The sequence below is a fragment of the Diospyros lotus genome, chromosome 10, assembly GCF_014633365.1.
Source record: "Diospyros lotus cultivar Yz01 chromosome 10, ASM1463336v1, whole genome shotgun sequence".
In the NCBI taxonomy this organism is placed as follows: Eukaryota; Viridiplantae; Streptophyta; class Magnoliopsida; order Ericales; family Ebenaceae; genus Diospyros; species Diospyros lotus.
The window spans coordinates 13,802,849-13,824,187 of NC_068347.1; the positions used below are offsets into that span (position 1 = coordinate 13,802,849).

The 21,339-nt window shown below is 33.3% G+C and overlaps 3 protein-coding genes and 1 long non-coding RNA gene across 5 annotated transcripts; 3 read left to right on the top strand and 1 right to left on the bottom strand.

Annotated features, from left to right (window-relative positions):
- Window positions 1-2,730: 2,730 nt before the first annotated feature.
- LOC127811913 (uncharacterized) lies at window positions 2,731-7,198 on the top strand. The gene is made up of 7 exons (XM_052352110.1): window positions 2,731-5,306; window positions 5,560-5,720; window positions 5,798-5,906; window positions 6,035-6,218; window positions 6,598-6,624; window positions 6,708-6,800; window positions 6,883-7,198. Exons 3-7 carry the CDS (start codon window positions 5,869-5,871, stop codon window positions 7,045-7,047), a joined length of 507 nt encoding a protein of 168 aa, XP_052208070.1. The 5' UTR covers window positions 2,731-5,306; window positions 5,560-5,720; window positions 5,798-5,868; the 3' UTR covers window positions 7,048-7,198.
- Window positions 7,199-9,132: 1,934 nt separating this feature from the next.
- Window positions 9,133-11,196, bottom strand: LOC127811884 (uncharacterized). The gene is made up of 4 exons (XM_052352081.1): window positions 10,932-11,196; window positions 10,712-10,816; window positions 9,300-9,439; window positions 9,133-9,217 (listed from the first exon to the last, which is right to left on the bottom strand). Exons 1-4 carry the CDS (start codon window positions 11,014-11,016, stop codon window positions 9,188-9,190), a joined length of 360 nt encoding a protein of 119 aa, XP_052208041.1. The 5' UTR covers window positions 11,017-11,196; the 3' UTR covers window positions 9,133-9,187.
- Window positions 11,197-11,234: 38 nt separating this feature from the next.
- LOC127811885 (uncharacterized) lies at window positions 11,235-12,633 on the top strand. The gene is made up of 3 exons (XR_008025796.1): window positions 11,235-11,320; window positions 12,229-12,294; window positions 12,393-12,633. It is a non-coding gene; the product is annotated as an uncharacterized LOC127811885 (long non-coding RNA).
- Window positions 12,634-17,678: 5,045 nt separating this feature from the next.
- LOC127811852 (probable transcription factor At1g11510) lies at window positions 17,679-20,116 on the top strand. 2 transcript variants are annotated; one of them, XM_052352038.1, is made up of 2 exons: window positions 17,679-17,979; window positions 19,023-20,116. In XM_052352038.1, the coding sequence occupies exons 1-2, from the start codon at window positions 17,790-17,792 to the stop codon at window positions 19,868-19,870; spliced, it is 1,038 nt and encodes a 345-aa protein (XP_052207998.1). In that variant the 5' UTR covers window positions 17,679-17,789; the 3' UTR covers window positions 19,871-20,116. The 2 variants fall into 2 exon arrangements, with proteins under 2 accessions (XP_052207998.1, XP_052207999.1); XM_052352039.1 differs by having other exon boundaries at window positions 17,865-17,979; window positions 18,994-20,116.
- Window positions 20,117-21,339: the final 1,223 nt, after the last annotated feature.

Sequence of the window (21,339 nt, forward strand, 5' to 3'; positions counted from 1 at the left end):
TACAAAAATACTAAAAACCCTAAAAAAAATAAACAAGTCAATTTCCACAAAAACTAATGCTTATCCATCCCTCTACCATCTTGATGCTTGTCGATCCCCCTACCATCTTGATGCTTGTCGATCCCTCTATCTCTTAGTGTCAATCATCTAATTAATCTGTAATAAAATATAAATGAATTAAATTATTTAAAATTAATAACTCAAGTATAGACACATAAAAAAATATATTAAATAGTAAAGGTAGAAATATATACCTACTAAAATCAAATTAACTCTTATTATTGCTACATCAAACAAAGTAATCACAAAATCAAGTTATATTTTAACTATTTTTTTCTTGTAATAACAATAAATTGAATTAAAGAAACAAAGTAAATCAAAATACCTTAAATCATTAGTAATTGATATAAATCCTAAAGCAGTTAAACTTTCAATCAATTGTTGCTGTGTCGCTAAAACAGATGCCAATTGAGAATTTAAATCTCCAATTTGTGCTTGTTGAGTATCCACTAATGTTTCAGCAATATTTAGTCGATCCAATAACTCACGTTGAGAATTAGCTACCTCATCACGTGTCCTTTTAAGAGCTTCTTCAAGCTCTATTGCTCTTCTATGTGCAGACTTTGAAGCATTTGCAATAGGTTTTGGACCATAACCTAAGCCTTTCACATAACCAGATTTTTTCCCCAGCATCTCATCCACAATCTCATCAATTGTCAATTGTCTTTCACCTTCTAAAATAACTTTATATTGTAACTCTTTCATTTTATCCTATAAACAAAAGAACACATATATTTAAGAAATAAATAATTTCTAAAAAAAATTACTACTAATAAAATAAAAACATTCTTACATAATTAGTCTCTGCATCCACTGATGATCATCCCTTTCCGTCACTGTAATGGGTGTGCTTATAGAATTCAATTCTATCAGGTTCCACACCATTATTCATTTTCTTAGCCTATCATATTTGCATGTCTTAACAATTAAACAAGATATAATATTCATACATAATAATAAAACAAAAAGTAACAAATTGAAATGACTTACAATTTCAGATCGAGCTACTACAAAAGCTTTTGAGCCCATTACATGGTTGTACTTCAACTTTGATCGATTGTTTTTGTTAATCTCACAACGTTCCTACAATACCAAAAAAAAAATCTTATGTATTATTATCAAGAGATACAAATATACTATTAAATTAATATAATATTATTAAACAAATTTTCAAATTTAATTATTCAACTCAACTTTTACCTAGCAAATTACACACCAATCATGAAATAATTGTATACAATAAAATAAATATAAATGTAATTAGACAAATTGAACAATGCATAAATTGATTTTACTTAATTTATACCTTATGCTTAGGATCCATCCACATTTCAGATAGGCGTTGATAATTTTGTGCATTCAAACCAGATTCTTGTAGAAGCTTTAGCCTTGCCTCACTACAAGAAAAGTAATTTTTAGTGGCCACTTTTAGTGACGGCCAAATAATATTTGTCACAAATACAACTATTAGTGGCAACCATAAATTGTTTGTCACTAAAAATGGATCATGGGAAACCAAAAATACATTATTAGTGACGGGCACAGGTGGCGGCCACTAAAGGTGAAGTATTTGTGATGGTCGAACATGGTAGTCACTAAAAGCTTGGAGCTGAAACAAGCTTATTTGTGACGGCCGCCAATAGCGGCCATTAAAGCTTCATTATTTGTGACGGCCATATGTGGCGGTTACTAAAAGTGAATTATGTGTAGCTGGTCGTATGCAAGCGAGCTTATTGTGAGGGTTGGTACTGGCGGCCACCAAAAGTATATTATTAGTGACGGCCACAGGTGGCTGCCACTAAAGGTGAACTATTTGTGACAGTTGAACATGGCGGCCACTAAAAGTTTGGGGATGGAACCTACTCAAACAAGCTTATTTGTGACGGGCGCCAATGGCGGCCACTAAAGGTTCATTATTTGTGACGGCCACAATCGGCGGTCACTAAAAGTATATTATCTATGATGACTAGATGTGGCCGCCACTAAAAGTTTGGGAAAAGTGTTTTGAGTCATTATGCTTATTTGTGAGGGCCGGGGTTTGTGGCCACTAAAAGATGACTATTTGTGATGGCATAATGTGGTAGCCACTAAAGGTGAATTATTTATGATAACCGAACACGGCGGCCACTAAAAGCTTTTGACCTAAGCACAATCAATCTAATTAGGGAAATATGGGGACTTAATTAATACATCATACGTTTCATTAAATAATTAGCAGAATCTAATATATATATATATATATATGCGTAACAAATGTAATTATTTTCTGCTCTTTTGTTATTAAGCGACGAGACGATGGCCAATTAATTTAATGGCTGCCTAAAAACGTTATGGGCAGTGACATTAATTAATTAATGACAGCCAACTATCTTTAACTATCTTAATTAATTAATTTAATGACTGCCTAAAAAAGTGAGAGACTGAACATGCACTTAAGATTCCGTTTTGAGAGACTGAACAGCCAATTATTTAAGATTTCATTAAATAATAATTATTTTTTTTTTTAATTTCTCTATTGATATTTTTCATTTTCACCTATTTGATATGAATAATGACTTTTGGTCTGAATTGGTTGAATGGGAAAAAAACCCCTTGCGTACACTTTATATGATTTTTGGTACAATTGACTTTTTTGAGTAAAATATAAATCTCTCCCTTATCTCTCCCGCCTCCATTTCCCTCCATCTCCATCTGTCTCCTTCTCTCCCGCCTCCATTTCCCTCCATCTCCATCTGTCTCCCTCTCTCCCGCCTCCATTTCCCTCCATCTCCATATCCCTCTATCTCCTTCTCTTTCGCCTCATTCATTCTCGATCGCCTCCGTCTCCTTCGCCACAACATCTTGCCTCCATCTCCTTCTCCGTCTCCTCCTTGTTGCCTCAACATTGTCGCTGCTGCCGCCGCATCCGCTACCTCAACACCGCCGTCACATCAGCTACCTCAACACCGTCTCCGTCTCCATCTCCATTGCAGCCTCTAGCTCCAGCAAGTCTATCTCTGATTTTGTTACAGTAGAGAACAGATTCTGTATTTGGTGCTTAGAGAACCAACAACTTATTAAATTAATCTATTCTCTTATCTTCTTCTTTTTTTCCCAAGAAGTTTGTACAGATTTTGTTTTTTATTATAAGTGTGTTTGTTGAACAAATTTTGTTTTTTATTTGTCCAGCATTATTTTACCTAATAGTTATTTGTTAACATTATTGGTATCGGATTGTTATATGAAAATGATTTGTGAATTAGAATTTATTTAGTGGGAGCAGTGAAGTGGATGCAGGATGGAGACCGAGGTTCCCTTCCCTTGGCGTCTCCTTCGTCTTTTCACTCTGACTAATGAGTAATAGGGCTTTTGATTTTTGTGGTTTTCTAATTTCTAGTGGATTAGCAGGAGTGTTTGATATTTTTCTGAATCTGATATCCTCAACATCCCCAATTCATGATGTTGATGTCGTTGGTTATGTTCAGTTTAGTTTGTAATTTGTAAATGATACATTTCAAAAGCTATGAGAACCTTTTAGAAAGGGATTTGGATGTTTTAGTTTATATTGATAAGCACATCTATCTTAACACATTTTAGTTATATCCAATGGTGGTGATTTTGTTGTAAGTTTAAAATTTATTAGATTATAATTCATGGATACCCTCTGGCTAAAGATACTTGTTCTCTTGAGAATTTCTGAAATTTGGGGCATGGAATGTGTTTGTTCTTTTAGATTTGATTTTTGAAGTCTTGTTACGATTTTAAAATTTCTGAAATTGAAATCTGTCATATTATTTTAGATTTGATTTTTGAAGTCTTGTTACGATTATAAAATTTCTGAAATTGAAATCTGTCATATTATTTTAGATTTTATTTCTGAAATTTGAGGCATGGTAAATGTAACACGAAAAGGAAACCCAAAATCAACCTTAAATGTACTACTTTCTTTTTTCATCAACCATAAAATCAACAAAAGAAAAAAATCAACACTAACACTATTAAACCCCTAACAAACTTATGCGTTCAACAGAAAACAACTCAATTCATTTGCTAGACCATGATTTTTGCATAAAGGTCTGTTCAGTAGTTGTTGATCTGCAGAGCCTCTAGTCTAAATTAGGACACAAGGATGTAACATTACAAATGAGGGAGGGAGCAAGTGGATTAACATATGTCTACTTCTGTGTATAACACTATATAATTCATTGTATTCTACTTCTGTGTATGACATTACAAATGAGGGAGGGAGCAGGTGGATTAGTTATTGTTGGATGCTTGTACATAATTGTTGACCTTCCATCAATCGAAAAGGAAAATTTATAGGTGGATTATGCTTGTACATAATTGTTGTACATATTATTTAACATCAGTAGTAAGCAAAGAAATGCCATTTCCTTGTACATAATTGTTGTGCTGCCATATCTTCATGGTTTCAGAGAGTTGGGATTTGGGTGGTTGTATTATTATATTAATATTATATATTATATATTATATATATATGCTTCAACTTCAACATTCAGTGCAATTAATTGAGTTAGCAGCAAACTCTCTTGTAAATTCTATCTGTGTCTCAAGTATATATGTCGACTATGCCTGGCTATGGAATTCGGATTTGGGTTATATCCGATCTCCCTGACACTCAAATTCATTGCCATTTTCAAGTTTAAAATGCAAACAATTTGCATTGGTATTTAGACTAAAATTTCGAAGATGATAAAACAAATAAACAAATAGATGATGGCCTATTATTCAAATGAAGTACAGCCCTAGAAATTGAATGGAAAAGGAATTCATCTATCTATCCCTAATTATTAGGGATTAAACGGACTCATTGTTGTATGCAAAACATAATGTGCAATTCATGCCTCTTTTGCTAAGAGGTAGAGATAAAGGGATGGCTTACCAAGAAACAACCCACGGGTCTTTCAGTTTATGATAGTAAACACATTCTGGTTATGGATATCTCCTAATTTTACCAGCCTGAAAAGGAGAAGGATTCTCGTGTTTTTTATGGAAGTGATAACTTCTATGTGCTTTTTAGGCTTCATCAAGTAAGCTTAGTTTGACTTGAAATATATTTTACTATGTGGTTGATCTTTTTAGGTGTTCTACAGATTGTTCCTCAAACTACTCTTTTCTTTCTTTCCTTTTCTCTGAACTTCACAGCCACTATATAAGAGAATGCAGTTAGCAAAGGTTAATTCTTCATCTGTTGAGAGGAAGTGGAGGCGTTCAAATGAGACAAGTACAACTGATCTGTATGCTAGGTTTGTTTGTCAATTCTATTCTCAAACAACAATTGAATGAGTTAGGGATACTAAATTGCCCCAAGTTTTCAGATAACAACCTTACTATAGAAACAGATTAACCAACACATGGGGCTAAGGCTTTTCTCATCTGACCCCCCCCCTAGGCTCTCAAACTGCAGGAGCTGCAGGAGCCTTCTAAGTCCCATCCTTTTGTTTTCTTTTTAGTTTTTAATCTGCCCTAATATACAAGCGGGTTTGATTTTCCTTGCAGTCCTCTGCACCCGCACGTTTGTCCTTGCAGCTTATGGACCATGCTCATGATAAGCCTAAAGTAGCTGCAGTTTTAATGGACCCTAATTTTTTGGCTTATCTGCATAATGACTTCTTGTCAATTGCTCCCAAGGAAAAGGAGAAAGGGATTTTCTTGAAAAGGTACATGCGGAGAAAGGTGTTAAATCTCTTATCATACTTGCTTTCTTATGTTATTGAATGCCTACTTGTTTTGCTAGAAACAAGCACAAGTATGGAGGAGACGAGTTGTCCGCTACACTCCGAGCCATGAAGGGGCTGGAAATTGTAAATGGTCTTCAGTGCAAGATATCTTGCATGTCTTCCAAGGTATGCTTCTGAAGTTCAACATCTGTCAAGTAGCTATAATAATGGAATGTACTTTCATTTTGATTTCATTCTCTATACATGAATAATCTATTCTTATGCTGAATATGGCTGGCTTGGTATGTATTCAGGTCTCTTATGTCTTGGACACTGAAGATTTCCTGCTCCGCGCTAAGAGCCAAAGGAGAACTCTGCATCACAAAACTCCAAGCAATGACCCAGGGAAGGTCTCAAAGATTCGCCAAACCAGAGTGGAACGGTTCCGTAAGTTGCTTTCTGGTTCATAAGAGTGGTGTTCTGCAACAAGTAGATATGGTATGTCCTTGGTACTTTGAAACTGAAATTGCTTGTTTTTTGATATTTTGACCCCCAATTACTCTTTTTTAACATTGGTTCTTAATCTTTTCGCTAAAATTTTGGAAATGGAAAATGATGTTTTCTCCTAATGGTCCTGTTTTTATTCTGTAGCAAGTAGATATGGTATGTGTTTACTATTATAAAATAATAGTAAACACATTCTGGTTGTGGATAGACAATAAAACATTTTCTTTATTGTCTTGTTATTATGGATGACTACAAGAAATTAGACTGACTTTATTATTGATGTTTGTTAATTTAAATAGAGGTTCAATATGAAATGTGAAATAATTTCTTTGTTAATCTAATATTGTCACCTTTCTCATTTCCCTTGTAGTGTTGGTTGAGCTCACATGAGTTTCAGGTATTCTATACCCTTTACTTTTTTTATGCACAAGTCACTTTAATTATTTAAAACATGATTATTGTATTTGGTCTTACATATAGGTTTCTTGTGCTCGTAATAAGTCTAATCGGTCAAAGCAAACAATGATTAAAACTACATGCACTAGAAGTTTTGCTCGAGTTAGAGCTGAACAGGTATAATTTAAATCATTTATACATCTTTCTCATTAACAATTTTTTTTTTTTTTTAGTTGATTAACTTGTCTATTTAATATAGGCTGAAATATTAGGACACGAACCGTTTGCATGGGAAATGTTCAAGGTGACATACAAGAAAAAAGACAGGTCAATGGTTGATTCCACATCAAAAGAAATAGTGGTAAATTTTATTTTAAACAGTTTATATTGTTATTGTGATATATATTTTAGTATTATGTTGTAACATATCTATTTTATTTATTATCAAATTTCAAGACAAAATTCAATCTTTAGTAACCCAAAGAGCTGATGAAGAACCTTCTCAAGCTATTGATGAAAATGAAATTTTTTCTGAAGTAATGGGAAGAGATTGTAAATTGCTAGATATCTTTAGTGTTCAAGGCACTAGATTTCTTTTTTGATAACAATATGATTGTAAATTGCTAGATATCTTTTTTTTATGACAATGTAAATGTAAAGTGCTAATCAATTATTAATTGACTAGAGTTGTTTTCTGAAGTTTCTTGATGATTAGAATTGTGCTTATTTTGGATACAATGTATTACATTAATAGGGTTTAAAATATAGAAAAACAAGCAGTGGGTTGTGAGAAAATTTTATAAAAATCACTTTTTGTGACGGCCAACAAAAAGTGGCTACTAAAAATGTCTTTTTTTGTGGTAGCCATGACTCTCATTAAAAGTATCTATTAAACACTTTTTGTGACAACCAATATAATGTGGTCACTAAAAAACATTCATTTTGTGGCGGCCAACACTGTCACTAAAATCTTACCATTTGTGACAACCAATAAAGCCGTCACAAAAAATTCATTACTTGTGACAACGGTGGTCGTCACTGAATAGTCATTATTTGTGACGGCCATGACCGTCACAAAAAATGACATTAATGACGGAGGACAGTGGTTGTCACTAAAAAAAATTTTGTGACCGTCATATCCGGCCGCCACTAAATGGTATTTTTAGTGACAACCAGCCAATAATTGTCACTAATACTATTTATGACAGACTTTTTAATAACAGCTTGTGACGACCAACTTAGCAGCCACTAAAACTTTTAGTGACGGTCTTGGTCTCCACTAAAAATCTTGTTTCTTGTAGTGCCTCCTCATTTTGTGCTTCAAAATACTTTCATTTGAGGTGGTAATGCCATTGCCTACTCTTATTTTTCAATAAATCCTCACAGCTATCTTTAACATAATCATCTTCCAAATTGATTTCAAATCTCTCCTTTAATTAATTAATTCAACACAAACAACAACAAAACAAAAAATATTCAAGTTAAAAGTCAAGATAATCAAAGAATAAAAAAAATAAGAATTTTTTTTTTTAAAAAAAGTATAATCTTACCGCACATTTAGTAAAAGCATCATGTTTTTCTTCTTCTGTAACTTCCTTCCATTTGATCGGACATGTCATAAAGTTCCTAGCAATTACACCCAACTCATTTGATAATTTGCATGACTGTTCAACAACAATTGGCCTTCCTTTACCTGTGGCAATATTAATAACCATCTTCCCCGATGATTTTACAATTTTTTGAAGACCAATTCCTCTTGTTTTTCCACGAACTTGTTTTTTTGAAATAGAATCTACAGAAACAAGACAAAAATAATTTAAAACTTAATAATAATAATTAGACATCAATAATGATAGTGTTAGACACTCCTCTAAGACACTCATAAAGTATATATTTGAATAAGAAAATTTTCTTCTATCATAAAACAAACAAAACAATTATAAATGCAAAAATAATAATAATAATAATAGATCTTTATATAAGATACGTACTCCTAGTCTCTTAAAACTTATTAATTGTATGAAGTTGAAAACATAGAAGAAATTTATCCAATGTATAGTTGTAAGTTTTATTGGTCACTTTCCATAATTGAAATCATCCATAACTAAATTTTCAACCAACTAGAATCATACAATCATTTTAACTAGATTTTCAACAAACCTAAAGTTGTATGTTTACCATAAATCAATTAAGTACATAAAACTAAGATATTGAAGTTGTTATACAAAAGTGGAATTTACCATTCTCACAAGATTTCTTAGTAGAAATGATGGACTCGTGTGCATTGGATCCCTCTACTCCATTAGAATTGGATTGCATTGTTGTCCCATGTATAGTTTCTTGGCAAAGAACATGTCCATCTAGTGGCAATAATATATTATAACAATTAAGTATAACATATAAATAACTTAATCATAAAACAATTAAATACACAAAAATAAAATAAATAAACTCATGTATAAAAGTAGAGTTTACCATTTTCTAAACAATTAGTAGTAGGAAGAGTGAATTCTTGTTCATTGGATCATCTATTCTATCATAATTGGATTGTATTGATGTTCTATTTATAGTCTTTTGGCGAAGAACACGCCCACCTAATGACAATAGAATATTTTAACAATAACATATAACATATAATAAATTAAAATGAGTAATTTAAGAATAACAATTGTTTACCTTTCTCAATATTTTGTACATTTGAAATAGATTCTTGTTGGCAATTTTTACTAGTTGTGATAGTTGGTAATTGGATATTTGTGCCTTGTATTTTTTTTTTGCCTTAGATTGCGTCCCCCTGGTGCCATTGTTGCTATAACCTGCAATCAATTTAAAAAGAATAAAACATTGAGCATTTAACATTTATACAATAATATGTGCTATACAAGTTATTATATTTTAATACATGTCACATAATTTATATAGTTTTTTAATTTTCCCTTTGCTGGCGCGATGCGCCTGCTGCAGCAGTCTATCCCCTCTTATACCTTCCAAAATTACAACTTCAAATTGAACACATGGAGGCTAAAATTACATTTTCAAAAAGAAGGCAGTGCTTTTACTACCTTCTCCTTATAATAATTATATTAATAATAATATAATAAAATATATATATATATTATACATCTGCAAGCGTTGCAACAAACATATAATATATATTATATATTTGCAGAAGCTTGGCAGAACACAATAAATATATAATATATTATATATAACAAATATATTTTATTTTATTTCTAAATAATATAATATTTAGGGAGAACAATTATCCCCAAATTTTAATTTGCAATTTGCTTCAAATTGAACTGGCAAGAAAGAAGAAGACATAAGGGCTAAAATTAGATCCATCTGTACTGCTTTTACTGTATTCTTCTTTTGACGATAATTATTATTATAAATTAAAAACCATCTGCAAGAACCAACGTTGCAAGAATCAACATAGCCTGTAGCTCTAAAATTGAAAAAATACACTGTTAAAAAAATTAAAGAATCATGAATAAGAAGAAAAGAAAAATAAAAAAAATATTTGCGATCAAATGATCTAGAACCCACCATATCTGAAATCTATCAAAGAAAGGATGAACACAAATAAGAAAATATCATCCAACCATCAACAAAGAAAAAAAAATGAAATTGATTTTTCAATCATCGATTAAAATAGTAAACAATATTTGAAATAGATAAACGTACCAAGAAGAAACTGAGAGGCGACGCTATAATAGAACCCTAGCAAACTCTGGGAGAGTAAAATCTTCAATGGAAGATAGATCGGATTGAGGCGCCGGTAATATATGATTACAAAATATATTTAAGCGGAAAAATTTTGAAGAATGCCGTCTATGTGAAAAAAGGGTTAAATACCAATTAATATAATTATTATCAAAAAAGGAAATAAGAGGAAAAAATTGAAAGCTCGTAAAAAATGTAAATCTCATATAAAAAAGCTATTAACTAGCATTTAGTAAACGAAAAAAAAAGAAGAAAATTAGTGAACTAGCCTATTTTTTTCTTTATTTTGCTAAATAGTGAACTAGCTAATTTATTTTGCAATACAAAAAAAATAAAAAATTATTTTTAGATAATTTACTCACAGTGAAAGTCGTAGAATTGACCCATTCCAGGAAGATCTTCATCAAGGGGCAAGGGCTTCCTCTCCTCGTCTGGCTTCTGAAGCTCCTCATACACATCATCGTCACGTGACCAACCCTAACCCATAGTCACGGAAATCACCAATGACAATCTCAAATAGAATTAACGTAAAATAAATAAAATGTTGAATAGAAAATGCAAGAAAGCAATAGAAAAGGATATCTTTGGTGAGAAACTTCGCGCGGTGAGAGGTTTTGTGAGAGTACCTCCTCTTCTTCATCTTCCTGTGCTGACACTTTCCCATCATTTTAGTGATGGTGGCTTAATGGGACGGACATACGGAAGGGAGGAATAAGAGGATGGAAGGGATCTTGGAAAGGAGGAAATGCACTTTATGCGCCCAGCTTCTGGAGTCTTCTTAGATAATAATTATATTAATAATTATTTATATATATTATATTTACAAAGGATCGGTAGAATGGGCCCCGCGTCGACCCATCCGCCACTGCCTCCGCCTCCGGTCGTCGCCACCGCCGCTGCCTCCGCCTCGGTCAGGCTCCTCCTCCGCGTACGCCGCTGCCAGATCTGCCTCCGCCTCCGCCGACTCAAAGGTATATGTATATATATATTCTGTGTGTATATATGTATTCTGTGTTTGTATATATATTCTGTATGTATATATATTCTCTGTGTGTATGTATATTCTTGTATGTATATTCTGTGTGTATATGTATATGTATATGCATATATATATTGTGTGTGTATATGTATTACAGAGTTACAAGAGAGAATATACATACACACACAGCCAATACTGCTTAGTTAACTTCAATGGATGCTTGCTGAGCCAATACGCTTGAATCGTAGTTAATTTTCAATCATGTTTCTTAAATAGTGCATGTGTATGTTATAGACTTGCAAACATTTTAATAAATCAAGAGGACTTGAAGCTCTGTAACTCTTTAATCAATTAAACAAGGTTAATAATTGATTAATCAAGTACAGATTCAGTTTTGATTTTTTCCAACTGAAAACAAAAACTAAACACAAAATTTGAAAACTTAAACTAAAAATGAATACGTGAAAATTAGGAACAAAATCAAACAGGCACTTGATCTTTGTCATGCCCCGCCCCCAAACTTTGTGATTTGTCAAAGCTGGCACCCCAACTTTATTGACACAGTCACTGCCACAAACGCCCAACTTCTTTTGCCTTGTACTAGTGCTAACCCATAACAAGCAGTACTTATTTTACATCTTAACAATCCATATAGTTAAGACCATCTCCAAGGACCATTCAGAATCACTGCCTATTTGGTATTTATCTCATCTATCACAACCTGATTGCCACTGCTGCCAGTACTAATTATTAGTTCATTGAATAAGAAACCAAACGCCACTAGCTTATTGAGCAATTTCTCAAGTTGCTCTTACACTCAGTTGTTTCCCATTGAGTACGACATTATTTTCTTGTATGTCTAGTTATTACAATTTTATCTTATTGTATTAGCTTGTTCAGAATCTAAGTTCCTTATTCATACATTATGGAGAGGATAAGAGTATCATTTCTAGAATTCTCACACAGGTATGTAAGTAATTTTTTCTTAGTTTTGATTAAATTTTTATTGTTTTTTATTTTTTAAACCCATATTACAAAAGAGGATCTCTATTTATTTTGTTTAGGAATCAAGGGTGTTGCTGGGAAGATGGAGTAAATTGTGATGATATCTATTTTGGCAGACTCGGTGATGCAACTCTGGTTCATAAGAGTTGGAAGATTTTGGTTTCACTTCTCTGTCTTTGTTGGTTTTCTTGATAATTGTTTGGTAGTTTGTATTTTTTTATATATTTTAAATTAAGGATCTTATGGATTTTGTTATGGAATGATGTTGAAATGAAAGTGGGTTAAGAAAAACTTTCGTATTTATTTGGGAGTTTGCCCACAGTTATTGAGATTAGTTATGATTGTATGATAGTCCTAGGAATTATATTTCATTGGGGCAATTTGGAAATTGTTGGAGTATTTAATAGTTTACTATTATAGTTTTGTTATGTTGTCAAGTGTACCATTTTATTGGGTTGTTTTATTTTTAATTCATAAAAGTTTAATTATTTTTCAAAAAATATTTTAAAACTTGAAATTGATTTTTTTTTTATAAAAATTTTGATGTGCAGTTTTAATTTGTGTTAATTTAATTTAAATTTTATTTGTGTTAATATATAAATCAATTATATCTGGTTTTTTGAACTATGATTTGATTGCTTCTCAAAACACACTAAAAAAGAATTAAAAAACATATTAGATAATTATATGACAATTTTTTTTTGGTAATGCCATTTCAATTTATATTTGTAAAGAAAATTAAAAATATTTTTTATAAAATTATTAATAATTTCTCAAAAATAATAAATACTTTTACTTTGTATAAGTGTTTAAAACTTTTTAAATCAGTTGATAATTTGTTGAGAAAGTGTTTATAATTTTTGTAGTAAATAAACTTTTCATACAAATATTGTGTTTAAATAACATAATTAGACAATTAAATTATATCATTTTTATTAAGTTGATATTTTCTAAATAACATTGATGCTAATTTATTTTTAGTAACAATTACATATGCCCATACATCAAGTAGGTATGTATCATGGGTTTCATTGTAATTTAATTTTAATTATTGTAAATAATGAGCACCCATAAAAATTTTAATTTTCAAAGGGATGTTTATTCATTATTAATAATTAGTTTATTATTTGTTGTCCGTTATGCATATTTTATCTCTAAGTTAGAGATGAAATTATTTGTTAATAGTTAAATACCATTATTAGTAAACGTTTTGTCACTATAAAATCATTAATTTTGCAACTAATTTGTTCACATTTTTTATTCTTAAAAAAGTGAGAAAAGATTTCGTTAGTAAATGTATTATCTATTGACTATAAATTATTTCGTCACTAATAAACTAGTATTTTCAGCATTGGTTTAAATTCTTAAAATGGTGACGAAAAAGTTAGTTGTTAATAGTTAACACCATTAGTGACAGAATTGTTTTGTCATCGATAAATTAATAATTTTGGCGTAACATATCCATATTTATGTTTTAGAATTAGTGACCAAACTATTTGTCATAATTTTTTAATACCATTAATAACAAAAACATTCGTCATTAATGCATCATGGATGTTGTAGCCAAAATAAATAATTTGATATCATCCTAATATTTTAGAGCATTAGTGATAAAAGTTTACCTTTCGTCACTAAACATCTAAATGATTATGTGCTTGGTGACGAAAGTAATTTTTCATCATTAATGATAGAGTATTAGTGACAAAATTTCACTCGTCACTTATAAATTCGTAGCTAATCATCACATTTCTTATAGTGAAATAGAATATTGATATTATTGAATAAATATAATGGTCAGGGTATGTTGAGAATATGATTTGAATACGTTAGAAACCTAGCACTAAAATCAAGATATTATGAGATGTGAATAAGGTAAGTGATACTTCCCAAATTGGATTTAATTTTATGAAAAGACTTGGTTTGTGAGTGGTCCTATCCCGTAAATGGTTTTTTCCAAAACCCGATTTTATGTGAACGATTTTACCATGTTGACATGACTTGATATGCTATGCTTCATGTAGATTGCATTTACATGTATTGATGATCAAATATGCATATATTGACGATGATGTTATTGATCATGCATTACATATGAGTTCAGGCTAGCACTGCTGCACCCATTGACCTCGGCATGGATAGGAAGCTGTAGTAATGAGGGATAACATTAAGGTGCAAACGAGACTGCGGATCGGCACCGTTGCACTCATTGACCTCGGCATGGAAAGAAAGCCGTAGCAATGGGGGGTAGCATAAAGTGCAGTCGATTCACGGAAGGAAATGAGGAATGATGATATTTTGCATTTTGCATACATGCACAAAAATATTTTTGTACCCTTACTTAGATGATTCATCATCTAACTCGGGTTTTATCCCTGGAATATTCAAACGTTCCAGATGGAGACTGTAGCAAAAACGAGGATGAATGAGGTATGAAACCACAATTGAATTGAAATAAAATGGCACTTAGCTAAGTGCATGATGAATTGAATGTGAATGGAATGTACGTTATGTAGCCTATGTGTTTAAATTCTACTACATTAAAATCTGAATGTTTTGAGAATGATAATGTTTAACCTTATGGTTAATGATGATGTAAAACCCTATTTAGGGTTGATGTTAATCGAGGACGTATGTTATATTAAGTTGAGAACGTATGTTATGTTTTAAGTCATGTTGAGGATTTTGTTCCATTGATGAATAGCCTAGTATTGAGGATTAAGTTCGAGAAACGATGATGTAAAGATTTTATTTATGATTTATGTTAAAGTAAGATATCAGGTTTGATTCTAGCTTCTGTAATAGATGTGTATGATGATTCTCTTTGAGATAAAATGATTGGAAATTCTAGGATGGATGAGAGGAATGATGTGATTTAGTATTAGTTTGAAAGAAAAAAAAAATTATTGTCCTAGAATTGTCCCAAGTTATGACGCACCCGAAAAGCGGGGCGTTACAGCGCGTCTCTCTCTCCGCAAGGGCACTTCCTTCTCTCCGCTGGAAATGGTGCTTTCTTTTCCCGCGAGGCCACTAGCTGAAGCCTCTCCGCAAGGAGTCTTCCCAAGAAGTCTCTCGGGAAGGTTTCCTCCGAGGTCTTCCGGGAAGCCCCGTTTCCAGCAGCTCTCCATCTCCTTTTCTCCCTCTATTTCTCTCCCTGTGTGAAAGATTATATATATATATGTGTATGTATATAAGCGACATATATCAACATTGTGGCTGGGCGGAGCATATACATGTATACATATCTATCTAGGGTATATAGGCTTATGTATGAATGTAGCAACCAAATGATTAAGCCTAGGATCTATGATATGGTGGAATGGCATGCATGTTATTACGATGCACCCTCAGACCCCTATGTCTCCTAATGTATATCGCGCTGGATGCTGTATATAATGTTTATATTATCTCGCATATGAAATGCCTATAAAATATAATATGACATGTTTGTGTTCATGGAATGTGATGTATCCCTTAAAGAAACATTGGTCAAGTAAGTATTACCTCCATCCACCTCTCACCAAGCTTGGAGCTGCGCTTGGGCAAGTCCCTTAGGGGTCAAAACCCTGCGTCGGCAGCCCACCGTGAGGCCCACATTCTCCTGGAAAGCCCCCTATGCTATCTAGCTCTCTGGGAGGGATTCCTCTTAAGCCCGTCCAGTTGCCATTAACGTGCAGGTTCACTCTCGACACCCCGTAATAGTATCATGATCCACCTTCTCTCATCAAGAAAGGTATAACTACTCTATATTCAATAATAGCATGCTTCACTTGTCTATTGAATTGTTTTCCTATCGATACTGACTTAAGCATCGGAGGGCATATGCGGGTGAGGAGTTCTCGCGTGCCTTCTAACTTGTGTCTATGAGCACAGATATGTCCCAAGCATATAGAAGGCCAATTCCGAGAGTTCCCGAAGGCGCCATCAGAGGTTCGCCTACGACCCCGATTAGTACATCGAGGACCCAAGCTACCCGACGCCTATCTCCACCAGTGGACTCCTGCCAGCTGTCAATCTCACTCTGCCTCGACTTCAGCTTTCCCTCTTTATAAATTCTATTGTCGTGATTTTTTTCTGGTCACTACAACACCTATGGCTGAGGCTCACTTGAGGGTGAAGATACCAAAAAGGCCTATGGATGAGGAGGCCCTCTCGGGGGGTGTCACAAGCACATGAGGACTTATACTATACACCTGTAGAAATCTTGAAAACTTTGAGAGAATTCTTATGGAAGAGTTGTTGGAGCAATGGCCAAATGAAGGGCCTAAGCCTCATTTTATAGTGACACTCGAGATAAAGTATACAAAAGAAAACTACAAGAGACGTGAAGATGGAGGAGATGGGTACAAAATAAAAATTCACTAAAGGAAAAAACAACCTCTTGAAAATAAAGTAGTGTTGCAGGCAAAATACTCTTCCTCTCGAGATAATCGACATAAATAGTAGGAAACAATTGTTATGCCTAACAAATATTGGAGTAATGCAAAAATAAAAAAGGAAATCAAAAAGATGAGAGTGGGCGACATGGCAACCTAGAGCAACCTTGGGTTCCCTTGGGTGGGGGTCACTTGGGGTGAAAAAAAGTTGCACCCTCGAGTGACACACTTGGGGGTGGCTATCCCTCTGCAGGGCTATGTGGCCACAAGGCAGGCCCTACCCTGTGCTCATGGCCGCGATTGACCATGCAAAGGGAAGGGCACGCATGTATCTCTAACTGATCTTTTTTCTAAGTAAGTTATCCATCAGTTAAAGAAGTCACCCAAGCTACCATTTCATTGTGGGAGATTCACCTATTTTTCAGATTTTCAAATAAACCACGCGTGAGTCATCTTTAAATCAATTTTTCATCTATAAGTTCATTGTTCTAGTTAGAGCCACAATAATTATATTAATAAATTTTATATTTTAAAATAATTGAAAACAAGGGTAAGAGTTAGAAGGATGGACTCTCTACTTTTTCAGGGATTCAAATATTGAAAATACGGTAATGTTATATTAAAAGAAGAAGAATTAATAATGTGAAGAAAAGTAACAATGTTGTTTGTTGGAAAGGTTTAAAAGTGGAGATTTTTTAAATTAAGAAGTTAAAATATTAAATGAGATGAGGATTATTATTTTGAATGAATTGTGAGTTCCGAGGGATGGGACGACTGGTAAGCTCTCCTCGCCTACCCTTACTGTTCCATCATTGTTACCATTTCCTAAAAAGCTTACTCATTTTAGCAACCTTTGTGATAAAATAAAATAAAATAAAATTTTTATAATATAATAATTAATTAATATAAATAGAAATAAAGGAGAGGGAAAAGAGAAATGTGTAGAAAATGGAATGGGGGCTAAGCGTGGCTGCGTGGACTTCGGGAAGAGCGCGCAGACGCAGTGAATAGTAATGGAAAGACGTTTTCCCCCCTTCTTCTAGAGTTTCGGTCTGCGAGCGAATAGAGAGCAACACACAGAGTATGAGAGAGAGAGAGAGAGAGAGAGAAGGGGTCAGAAATCAGGTCCTCTATTTTCCCCTCCCGTTTTCTCTTTCACAATCGGAAACCGTCTCCCATTCCATTCCAACAGCCGGAAATCAGGTCCTCTATTTTCCACTCCCGTTTTCTCTTTCACAATCGGAAACCGTCTCCCATTCCATTCCAACAGCCGGTGAAAATCTCTCTCTCTCTCTCTCTCTCTATATATATATATATATGTATATACATACATGTCTTTGCACAGAAGAACGTTTTTCTTGGTTTTGTGTATTTCTTGGTTGGTTGGCTGTTGCTTTCTAGTTTCTACTACGATTTTTAATGCGAAGACAGAGTGGGTTCTGGGACTATGTTGATGGCTCTGTGCTTTATCTTCTCCACCCTATCTAGTGACTCTTTCAATCATTCAACTGTGTTGCAACTGGCTTTGCGTTATCTTGAAATGTTCGAGACCAGTCCCCATATTTCCAAGTTATCCACGGATTTTACTTTTCATACATACAGCCAATGTGTAAAATATATACATATATATATATGTATGCCCTTTTATTGTTTGAGGGAATGCCTCTTTCTCTCTCTCTCTCTCTATATATATATATGTATATACATACATGTCTTTGCACAGAAGAACGTTTTTCTTGGTTTTGTGTATTTCTTGGTTGGTCGGCTGTTGCTTTCTAGTTTCTACTACGATTTTTAATGCGAAGGCAGAGTGAGTTCTGGGACTATGTTGATGGCTCTGTGCTTTATCATCTCCACCCTATCTAGTGACTCTTTCAATCATTCAACTGTGTTGCAACTGGCTTTGCGTTATCTTTTAATGTTCGAGACCAGTCCCCATATTTGTAAGTTATCCACTGATTTTACTTTTCATACATACAGCCAATGTATAAAATATATACATATATATATGTATGCCCTTTTATTGTTTGAGGGAATGCCTCTTTAATCTGAGAGCACTCCCTATACCCATAACTTCTTTGAGTTTTCAAGTTCTTCGTCTTTTGTTGGCTTGTTTATTACGTCTAGGATTGCTGATCCACTCATGCGCATACAAGCGCATTTTATTTCGATTTTTGCTTAACGCACAGACGTACGTTTCTTTTTTCCTTCTTTTTTTCTTGATTCTGACATGTATTTCCTTTTTCTTTTTCGCTCGGGGGCGCCTGCCCGCCCTTCCTTTCCATAGTTTTCTTTGAAAAATCTCTGTTTCTACAGGAATGTCAAAATATGGTATACCTCAAGTGGAAGCACATGGTGGGTCGTCCTTCGAGGACGAAGACGAAGACGAAGAATCATCATCAAAAGAAATTGGAGAACGGCAAGTATCTGAATCATCAAAGAAGCAAGAAGAATATGCAATCGAAGAAGACGACGACTTCTCAACCGAAGAGGAAGAAGGAGTGGCGAAATCTGTCACTAGGCCTTTAAAACGACAACTGAGTGGTGAAAATAGCATGCTTGGATTGAAGAGGGTGAAGCGGGGAATAGAGGACGAAGATAGTAATGTTGAGAAAGAAAAAGAAAAGGGGAAGTCCGGTGAATTAAAAAGGGTATTGTTTGAGAGATTATGGAGTGAAGATGATGAGATTGACCTTTTAAATGGCATGATCGAGTATAACAAGAAGACAGGGTTAGAAGAGTTGAATGATTTTTTTGATTTTATCAAAAACTCATTGCATGTTAATGTTAGAAAAGCTCAGTTGTCCGACAAAATTAGAAGGATGAAAAAGAAGTATCAGAACAATGCGAGAAAAGCTCAAGCAGGCAAGTTACCAATGTTTTGGAAGGCGCATGAGAAAAAATCGTATGAATTGTCAAAGAAGTTGTGGGGCTGGGAAGAAGGGGAGAAGGAGCTTGCAACATTGGATAGGGTGGTGGTGAAGGAAGAGAAAAAGAGTGATAAAGTGGGGTACTCACCACGTGGGTCCAACTCCAACTCCAACTTGAACATGGATGAAAAGCAGAAAAAACTTGAGGTGCGGCAACTTGAGCTTTTCTTAGAGGAATTGAACTTAAAGATCAAGCGGACGGAACTGGCTTTGGAGGTAATGAAATCGTCTTAATGGATGCCAGAGTGACTTAGTTCTTATTATTTTGATGATGATATGATGTTTTTTTTTTTTTAGCCTTTGACTGCTTAATTTTGTTGTGAGATCAATGGGTGATGATATTGGTCTCTCTTGTTTGTTTGGTGATGAATGTGGGATTGATTGTCTTTTGCATGGTAATCATGGTAATGTAATGTAATGTTTTGAACGGGACTCTACTGGAGATGTATGTCATTGCATGCTGCCTGCTTATAGGCTTCTTCTTGTCCTTCTCTATTTACATGCTTTTGTTCCTTATTTGGTTTTTAGTTGTTTAATAATTTCCCTTGTAATTAGTTTATATTCTTGTCCTTACACATACCGCTAATTACAAAATTTTAGATTTAAAAAAAAAAAAAAAGCAATCACTTAATAATTTACCTCCTCCTCCTCATATAATATAATCGAGTTGACGCCTCTCGGGACATAACCAAGTGGCAAAGGGGCAAGCTAAAAACTTGTTTGGAGGCTCTCAGTATGGTTTTGATTCTTGAGAGAAGTAGAATGCTTCTTTCTGGGGAATGATCTTAAGAGTGACATTGTGGTCTGAAGACCTACCACTTGGTCACTCGGGCAGATCTTTCTATTTATTTCATTAGTGTAGTTTTACGGACGGAGTAGTTGAGGACGTCAATAATGAGTTGTAATCCAAAAATGTAGTCGAGTTGATAAAGATTACATGAGTTATTATTTTACTATTTTAAAATAGCAAAGGCACATATACTCCTTTATATTCAAACATATTCAATCAATTTATTCAACTAATGCCACATTTCTTTACACCATCGAATTGAATATAAATTACGTCTTAATTATTTTCTTTTCTTTATTTCACCAAATCTGTAAAAGACTATTTGTAAACGTTCAAATGACTTAATATTTATAATAATAATTTTTAAATAACTAAAAACAAAATGGTGTTTGATCTGTGAAATACAAAATATTAAAATTTGGTATTCTAATTATTAAAAATTATTATTTTAAGTTTTTATTATAATTTAGGCAAAGGAGATGATGTCTACAAATGTCACGTTACATAAAAAAAAAAAAAAAATCACGTTAACGAGATAGTCAAATTAAGTTTAATATATAAATATGATATTTAATCTCTCAATAATTAAAAAAAATTGACATTTAATTCATGATATAAAAAAAATCAAATTTAATTAAAGAAAGACTAAAAAAATATTTAAAAAAGACCTAAATTTCATTAAAAAATCTAAAAATATTTAAAAAAATATCTAAATTTTATAAAAAGGTCAACAATTTCATAAAGAAAGAGCTAAAAATATTCCCAAAAAAACCTAAATTTCTTTAAAATGCCTAAAAAGTTTCATAAAAGAAGACCTAAAAATAATAAAAAAGAGGTAAATTTTATAAAAAGACCTAAAAATTTTATTTAAGAAACCAAAAAATTCTAGAAACACTTACATTGCATAAAAAGG